General features: G+C 32.9%; 1 protein-coding gene across 1 annotated transcript in view; it reads right to left on the minus strand.

Annotated features, from left to right (window-relative positions):
• The window catches only part of LOC106868943 (ras-related protein R-Ras2), a 39,820-nt gene that overhangs the window by 21,064 nt on the left and 8,855 nt on the right, over positions 1 to 9,901 (minus strand). Inside the window, exon 3 of the mRNA XM_014914417.2 lies at positions 2,483 to 2,585. Coding sequence (XP_014769903.1) covers positions 2,483 to 2,585 — 103 coding nt within the window. The remainder of the gene's footprint in view (positions 1 to 2,482; positions 2,586 to 9,901) is intronic.

Below are 9,901 nucleotides of genomic sequence, written 5' to 3' on the forward strand. Positions count from 1 at the left end.
GGGTGACACGTAAAAGCACCCACTACACTCTCTGAGTGGTTGGCGTTAGGAAGGGCATCCAGCTGTAGAAACTCTGCCAAATCAGACTGGAGCCTGGTGTTGCCATCCGGTTTCACCAGTCCTCAGTCAAATCGTCCAACCCATGCTAGCATGGAAAGCGGACGTTAAACGATGATGATGATGATGATGATGAGATTGTCTTTCTTTAACCCTTTAGCGTTCAAATTAATTTGTCAAAAGTAATCCTTATTTATTCACATTAAAAAAAATTTATCTGATATTATTTTGTAGCTTCAAGATAGGAAAGATCTAATTGCTTATTTTTAGAATGACATTGCAGGGTAGGTGTGAGATGCTGGTTCTGGCCAGTTTGAGCATAAAATGTGTAGAATATTTGGGCCGGATACAGCCAGTCTAAACACTAAAGGGTTAAGTATAATTATATTTTCAAAAACACCACTTAAGCTTCAAATGAACAATCTTGAATTATTATAGCATACCGAATATCATTTAGTTTCTTAATTGCTTTGATGTACTAAGATAAACCAATTCAGACCTAGTGCCATCTACAAAATTTTAAATAAAATTTTGAACTGTTTGAGTAATGCCTCTATTTTATCAAGGTTTAAGTGTTTATTACACTCCATCTTGATGTAGTTAGTTAATTATGTAAGTTTCAAATCTTCATCATTTATTGTTTCACTTATATTAATTTTATTAAATATTAATAAAATAAATTCAAGCCTTCAGATGTCATAATTGTGCTTCAATGTTCACCATCATCTAAGCAGCACACTAAAAATCTGATAGAAATGACAAGTACATTGTATTCATACTCCTCGTTTACTGTGCATGCACATATATTAGAAACAGAATAAGCAATTGCTTATAAAATTATAAATATAACAGGCCTAGAAACAGTTACAGACCTTCACCTACATTTTACCAACAAGTCTCAAATTCTTGCTGGAATTCTGCACCAGCAATGCTTATTTCCAAAACAAGGACACTATATACTGGCAAATTAAAGGCTTCTCCTTCACTTCCAGATTCAGCAGAATGCTGACCAATATATTTCTAGATGACCTAGAATGAAAAGTAGCAGGAACCAAATGAAGGTTTGTAAATGTTACATCCCTTTTGACCAATGACAAGACTGACAAGGTTCTTGATATTCCAGTGTCTTTCACATCAATATTACTTTTGAAACTTAGTCCTAAATGGACCCTTTAGTTAGTCCAACCTCAAGGCATTCTTTGTTTCAAGCTAAAAACGATGTAATTTCTATCAGAACAAAACTAAAAATGATCTTTTCCTTCACCAAAATTCCATATCCCAAGAGTCTGAATTACCTGTGTGATGGCTGAGTGAATTTGTTTCACTTAAACAGATGTCATTGAATGTTAAAGATAGAGAGGGAAGGAGAAAGAGGAAAGAGTTTACATGAAATCATTCATTTTATGTCTGCTTTCCATGCCAGTATGGGTTGGATGGGTTATCATGGTCTGAGTCAGTTCTTAGTAGTTATTGCCCTTCTAGACAGGTCAGAAGACTACCTCTCACTTCTATGTTTCCTTTTGGCTTGGTTTCTACAACTGGATGCCTTTCTATCATTGACCACTTTACAGAAAGTACCAAACTATTTCAATAGAGAAGAACTACCTATTCAACTGACAAAGGAAAAGTACACACTAAAGTACTTAGTCTTTGTCATGCACTAAGAAACAAAAATATTGTACTTTGATACATATTTTACCAAGGATTAGTAATAGCTGTAACTGACAAGGGATAAGTCATGTAAAAAAATCTATACTTGTAGGTGTGCATATGATGCACAAACTTATACTGGATCAACTGTACCATATAATTCAATCCTGCACATTTAACCAAATAAGAACCTGGTCTTTTTTTTTTTTTTTACATAAAAAAGAAATGCTGAACAAAGCATGTGTTTTGATAAGATACTCTGATAATTTGGATCATAAGATTGTAAAAGTCCAATTTATTAAGACCCTTAAAACCAGCTTAACAACTGAAGAGACTGGACTTCTTGCATAGGTACAGAAATAAAAGCCTGATATCCATCCCTATAGAAGCATGTATCAACCTTCTGGATCATTTCTAGAAACCGGCTGTTTAAATCACATTAACCCTCCTGAAAGAAGCCAGTAAATTCATCTCTGGCCATGGCTATTTCTGTTAATGCTGATCTCTTGCTAAAACACAAAGAGTGGTAAGTACATCAAACAAATGTTTTTGATTCAGGAGTTAAATCAAAATGTGGAATTGCTAAGCAAGGAATGCTGCTATGTCTAAATTGGTAATTCAGCAACACTGAGTGACATACAGAAAGCTGAACGATATTGATTAAATATGTAGTCTTGGAAACGGCTGTAAAATAAATATCAGACAGCTGGAGTTGTTCAACATACCTTGGTTGATAACTGGAAGCTGAAACATTATAGATCCTAACAGTACTTACCTACTTCTATCTGTTACAGAGAACACAAGCAGAAAACCTTCACCAGTTCGCATGTACTGCTCTCGCATAGCACTAAATTCTTCCTGACCAGCAGTATCAAGAACTATAAAAAAAAAAAGAGAGAGAGAAACATCATAAAATATACCAGAATGCAGTGTAATTTGTCAGATAAAAATTTCAGATAGACTAAAGAATGTGTTAGAGTGTGTGTGTGTGAGAGAGAGAGAGAGAGAGAGAGAGAGAAAGAGAGAGAGAGAGAGGGGGGAGTGGTCAACTTGAAATTTCTCCTACCTGAAAGGAGAGATTTTACTAAATTCAGATGTGCTCTATATGGTAGATCAAATAACTGTTTTCAGATGTTGGGTTAACAGCCACAGAATCAGCTTTTCATTATTGAATAAGTTGCCATATACCAATAACCATTAGTATAGCATGGCACAATAAATGATGGGATGGCAAGTAATTTTTATGAAACATTACAAAAGATCACTAATACTGTTGTAAAAAGACAAGCAATAGCTCCCATCAAGCACTTGTTCTTGTGATGAGATACAACAACAAAAATATTACTTTCAAATTTTGGCAACAAGGCCAGCAATCTTGGGGGGGGGGGTATAAGTTAATTAAATCAATGCTAGTGCTCAACTGAAACTTATTTTATTGACCCTGAAAGGATGAAAGTCAAAGTCAACCTCAGCTGAATTTGAACTCGGAACGTAAAAATGGAACAAAATGCTGCTAAACTTCTTGCCCAGCATGCTAACAATTCTGCCAGCTTGCTACCTTATACAGCAACTAAAATATTACTAATAATATAAGAACCAATGTATTATGTGTAGTGACGTCATTTGGCGCCAAGGTACGGTCGCCATTGCTGCGTTTTTATCCACGCATGCGTGGAGTTCAACATCTAAGCGTTCCCGCTTTTTTCATTCTTTTTTTCTCGCCAGCCTGCGAAGAGGCAACACAGGTCCTACAGAGCTCTCTCATTGAGCGTGGTCGTACCAAGCTGTCTCTCCAACAATCCAACTCTGGGGACAGCTCACAACAACATTCCGGCGTCTCAGCAACCAAAGGCTGCCTATTTCATCCATAAATAAATATTGTTGTGTTGATAGTTCAGAGTTCTGCGTTTCGTTGTTATTCCGAATTTAATATAGGAAAGCAGGTGTACACCTAATGGTGTGTAACCACTTCCCTAAATATGTAATTCCATATACAAAACAATCAGCAAAATACATTCTATTTGCTTCAATGACAATATTAAGGTTAGAGAAGAAGAAAAACCTGTTATTTTACAATTCATGCACTTAAGGTGAGCTTTTTGATGCATTTAACAGTTCGTAAAAGCCCAAACTTTCATCAAATCTTGATTTTTGAATATTTCATTGAATAAAGAATCAGAGAATGAAGGAAATTATAAAGATGCAGATCTTTAATTCTCTTAATTTTTAAATAAGAATACCAGAAGAATTAGATTACAGGAATGTGATTGTGCAATAAAATTAATCTATAAGTTCATATTGGATGCTAAAGTTTCAATACAACCCATCAATTTGTTGATTTTGCATATCTGATAAGTATTTTGATTGACTACAAAAATGAATACTTGCTAATTCCTTCAGCAGAAACCATTCTGTTAGCATAATTTATTTTGAGTGCAGTGGTAGTTTTTACATGTTTTGGATATTAATAAGCATTTATAATTTCCTTGATCTTGCACAGCATCAATTCTTATCAAAATACAAGAGTCACTGCATTTAAATTCTAACTGCAACAATGAACTGATCCCAGGATGTCAGTTTCTGATCTCCAATTCTTGAAGTATCAATTTTTTTTTTTTTTTAGCTACCAAATAATAGTGTGGGACACTTCCAAATCTACTGCAAAAGCCTGAACTATCATTCACCAAAAATATAAATTCATGTGGAGATTCTGCATGCTGACATTTTCGAGATACCTTAATCTGTGTTGTGACAACTTTGTCCTAGAGTCCCTTGTGTTAATGAATTGAGTGTGTTATGAACACACATTCTTTGTTAAGTAGTTGTTCTCTAGTGATGAAACACAACAGCAATTAGTATATTCATGTTCGAATTTGCCAGAACATATTAAGAATAAATATACAAGTCATTTTGATTCTTATTGTTCACTTTACATATGATAATTTAATAATATGTATTGTTATTAATCAAACTCAAAAGTAGATGAAAGAGTATATGACTGTTAGTCTTCAAGAAAAACCTTACTTTGATTAGGAGTCAAAGTATCTAGTTTCACCTAAATAGAACATGGGCTGGTTTCAAACTGGATCTGTTTAGTCATTTATACAGCAATGAATGGTAGTTGTTTGAAACAAATCCATTTGGAGAGCTAAACTTGCAAAGAAAATGACAACACAAGTACAGGAAAATACAAATTTTCCTTTGATTATATTTGGAGGTTCATTAGATCAAATTTTATAATTTTCTTATATGAAGGGAAGAAGTAACTTTTCTAAAGCTTCGTGAGACCACTACTGAGACGCTTCTGAAAAAACAGAAAACCGTTGGAAAACAGTTTATAGCAGAGACTCCATCTAAGAATATCTGAAGAAGGAATTGTAATTCCGAAATATCATCGGACTATAGATAACCAAATTACAACAGGTATATAGTCCATTTTTGTATTATAGTGCATTGTTGTACCATCCAAAACGTTTTATTCTTTAATTACTTAACTGATTTTTAGGGCTCACTGAGCTGCACAATTTAGTCATCAATTATAAATTCACCAATACAACCTAATTGTTGATAATTCTTTAATGAATACCAATATGCATATTCAAAAGTTTTCTTGGAAATATTGCTAAAAAGATTTAGTGACAAACAAACATCTTAATTGGTGAGTTTTACCAAAAGAATATCATCATATACTTGCAAAAATATTGCCTAATCTGTCATTATATATTAGAACATTATATATTGGTACCACAAGGATCCATAATATCTCTGTATTATGTGAGTGATAATATTATTATTATAGCTAACTTATATTCATTTTTATTAGCCAGCTATCCAACAACAACACTATTTCACTTTCATCCTTCTATTGACTTCTTATTATAGTTTATTGCTCCTTACTATAGCCAAAGTGAAGTTATGAACCAACAATCTCTCTAGAGATAAGTCATTTATTGATATGTTGTTGTCATGTATTTCCCAATTTCTACATAGTGTCATATCACCCAGTCATTTGTTTTTACTTCTTACCAGCTCCGATGTTGCCAGGAAGTGGAGCAGGGGATACCAATACCATTTAGTAGATACAGCTCAAGTACAATTAACTCTTTAGAAGTTGACACTGTTCTACTCAACATTATGACTCATTATTTATGATATTAACTGAGTGTCATGGTACTATGGTAAGTTCTGAAACTGGGATCACAAATGTATGTGATTCCAAGTTGGAAATATTCCACTTGTAACATTTAATGCCTTTCAGACATGAACAATACCACAATCTATTCTAAGGTTTTGCACCAATATATGAAATCATTATTTATAATATTCATTGTCCCTACTGACATTGGTTTGATGGTCTTAACAGGCAAGTTTGGCAATACTCCCAAAGCACATTATTAGGGTATAAGTATAGTAAATCAGTTCTGAAAGCATATTAAACACAGTCACATCATGTATACCAAAGATAATTTGAACAGAGTGGTTTCATAGATTCCTTCTTCCAACCAGTAATGTCGAGCTGTTGGCTTGCTTCGCTAAATGCTTAATTAATTAACTGCATTTTTACCTTACATTAGGTTATTCACATTACTAAACAGTCCTTTTGATTTTGGAAAGGTTAAGAATTAATGTCATTAGGAGATTTTTAATAATGTTGACTCCTTGCACCTTCATATTCTGATGGAAATATTTGCATTGCTTTATGGGGACAATGCATGTAATTCCATTTGTTTTAAAGAGTCAAACTCAATTGAGAAATAATTAAGAAATATTTTGAGAAGAAAAGAAAATTAACAATCAATTAAGAATAATTTGTTTTTCATATGGCTGGGGGGTGGGGAACAACTATATGTAACATTAATGAAGCCTGTGAATATTACAAAACCCAGACAATCTTTAATAACAAATAAAGAAGCACAGTTACCCTGGTAGCACCATTACACAGAATAGCAAAGATAGAAAGATTGAGATAAGGATATAAAAGACTGACAATGTTTGCTTTCAGCTAGTTTCCGTAAGATACTTGAACTTCCCTAAGAACACTGAAGTCCAGTTGGATAACCCCCTACTTTCTGTCACTCTTGATTTACTAGCATTATTAGCGCTAGAATTGAGAATCAGAGAAAAATATTTGCACACAAGATTAAATAACCTTCATAAGATTGCAAACAAAATCAGAGATATGATCAGAAACAAAATGGTTAGAATGATAGCATACACACAGCTTCAGAGCATTAAATGATTAACTTATGGAAAAGATTATAAAATTAGCCAGCCTCTCATAACTATAAAGTTGTGGAATTTGAGCTAGAGGATAGAAGATGAGCAAGAAGGAAATGAATAGAAAATTTAGCAATGACCTTCTTGAGTCACAGAAACATCCCATCAAGCTCTTTGACTGCTGTTTCAGTTCCAGATATCAGCAGTGAATGACAAAGTAAGAAAATGTATAAGATTCAATCAGAAGATATATAATTAGGATCTGTTTTTTTTTTTTTTTAAAGAAAATTGACAAAAACTTGTAAACCTGGAAAATTTATTTTTCCCTTTTAATTTAGAAAGTTTTTATCAATCTTCTAAAAAAGGAAGATTCAGTTGTTCCAGAAATTTAATGTTTTATAATTTGCATGTTGACTTATCTCATCACCATTGATTTATTACTTTTTTTTTAGGTTTAATATAATTTAGACAAGTCTGTGTAACTGCCTACTTTCACATATTCTTATGAGAAATAGTAGTAGGAAGTACAACAGAGCCAAGCCAACCCCTTATTTGCATAAGTAGCATGAAAACATATGATCTATCAAATGTTTCGTGACAAGTATCAAGTTTACCAGGTTAACTTCTGATTTCAGTTCAATTCCTTAAAAGAAAGATAAGCAATAAATGTAATGAAGTTTACATCAATCTAGTTTGCCTCCAGTAATTACTAGTACTTATTGCATCAAACCCAATGAGAAGAGATACAGACTACTCTAGACTGGATCCTATAATCTAACTGTTACGAACTATAAACCAATGTTACTGCTTTTGATAATTAAATGAAAGTTTTGAACCACACTGTCAGCAACAAGCTGATACTTTTTGCTTCTAGGCTATGTCATTTAGTCACACACAGGTAAGTACCCAGAGAAATCAGATGTTCAAAGATGTTCATCTCCTCTTTTATTAAGGCATACTAATCCATGTCTACATTATCCAATATGTACATCTTTTTAAGATGGTAGGACATGAAGAAAATTCAGCTGCTATTTCTAGCAGGTTGAGCATCCACATAAAGGCCTTCACTGTAGGCTTGTCTAGGCTATGCTGACATGTCTGAGGGTAATGAAATAAATAAATAACAGGATAGAAGTGTTTCAATCTCAAAGTTGAGCTTTTAGCTTTATAATATCAGCATGTGTAACAAAGCTTTGAACCATTTTCAGTCAATTTCCCAGTCCCTAACTTACTGACGTCAAGTTGGCATCAGATTTCTCCAGAACTAATAAGGTTAGCCATCTTTACAAGCAGAAATATATAAAAGTATAAATAAATGAACAAATAAAATAATAAAAAAAAAAAGAGAGAGAAACAAGATTTTGCCAAAATAGTCTAATAATAATAATAATAATAATAATAATAATAATAATAATAATAATAAATCACACAACTTTAATTAAAAAAAAGTTCAATCAGAAGAAATTTTTTTCAAAGAATTTATTATTAATTTTTTTTACAGAAATTAAATAGAAAAAATAATTATAAAAACAAACAAATCTTCATTCTGAAATAGCGTGTCTTGATGGAGTATAACTAGTTGCTTCAGGGATATGTATGTATGCAATTCCTGTATATGTGTGAGTTTTACTGGATAATTACAGTTTATTTATACATACTTATCCACATGCATTATACAGTATGAATAAATTCGAATATGTATAATTACATATAGACACACATACCTATGTATACATTTTTGTATGGAATATTTTGAATAGAGAGAGGAAAACAGTAATTAATTTACATTTAAAGAAATCTTTGAGTGACATTTGCAAACCATTGAGCTAGAGAAAATAGCAAGTGGAAACTAACAACAGGTGCTGGAAACTATTAGGATCTGCTCTAGCATTAAAAGGGATTCATATTACAGTCCTGGCTGGGAATTCCAACAGTAGTTCTTTTAAACAGGGCTTAAAAAATTTGTGCCCATACCCACCCAGAAGAATGTTATAAATTCTTTGTGGGTGTGTCTCTGTCAGAAACCTAATGTATAAGGAAACATGTGAAGGAGTGGTGTGGCAGAACTAAAAGGAGGAAGAGAGGGACAGACAGAATTACTGAATTTTCAAACTAACAAAATAGGAGTTTAAAACAGTTTTAGGTTGGTTAAGCAGAGACAACTATTATTGTCAAAAATATTAAAACATTTGAAGAATTTTCACCAATTTTGATTTATGAAACTTGTGATAAAGAAAAAAGGAAGTTGTCAGTTTGTATATACACAAAAAAAGAAAAATAAATATAAAATAAATAAATAAATAACCCAACAGCATTATTCCATGTGCCACACAAGCCCTCTAATCCTCATATGTATGATCATGTGTACAAATAATTTAACAACTCTGACAATTTTTAAATCTGCCTAGGTAGTAAAAATTGATTGGGCTATTTACGATATATTTTGTAGATTTATTCAAATAGCATTTGAATGAGTATATTTTCTGGTCATCTACAGATGTTCTATTTTTTTCATATATGAATGTTTTGAGTTAAATCTTATCCGATGGAAATATATACAACAAATCATGGATTTCAATGTCTTTATCCAATGAGACAGTTTATAGATATATTTATTGAAATCTATCTAAACTTTTTATAAAATAGCAATAATCCTCACCAACAAAGTTAGTTTTTGTATGTGGCAGATGTTCAGGTGCAATAAACACTGTAAACAAACAGGAAACAACTATCTCATTCCAGGGAGAAAAATTAGAGGTAGTCGATAGCTTCCGCTATCTGGGTGACCAAGTTAGTAGTGGGGATGGGTGCACTGAAAGTGTAACTGCTAGAATAAGAATAGCCTGGGCCAAGTTTAGAGAGCTCTTACCTCTGCTGGCGACAAAGGGACTCTCACTCAGAGTAAAAGGCAGACTGTATGACGCATGTGTACGAACAGCCATGCTACATGGCAGTGAAACATGGGCTGTGACTGCTG

Source organism: Octopus bimaculoides, chromosome 10, assembly GCF_001194135.2.
Source record: "Octopus bimaculoides isolate UCB-OBI-ISO-001 chromosome 10, ASM119413v2, whole genome shotgun sequence".
Taxonomy (NCBI): domain Eukaryota; kingdom Metazoa; phylum Mollusca; class Cephalopoda; order Octopoda; family Octopodidae; genus Octopus; species Octopus bimaculoides.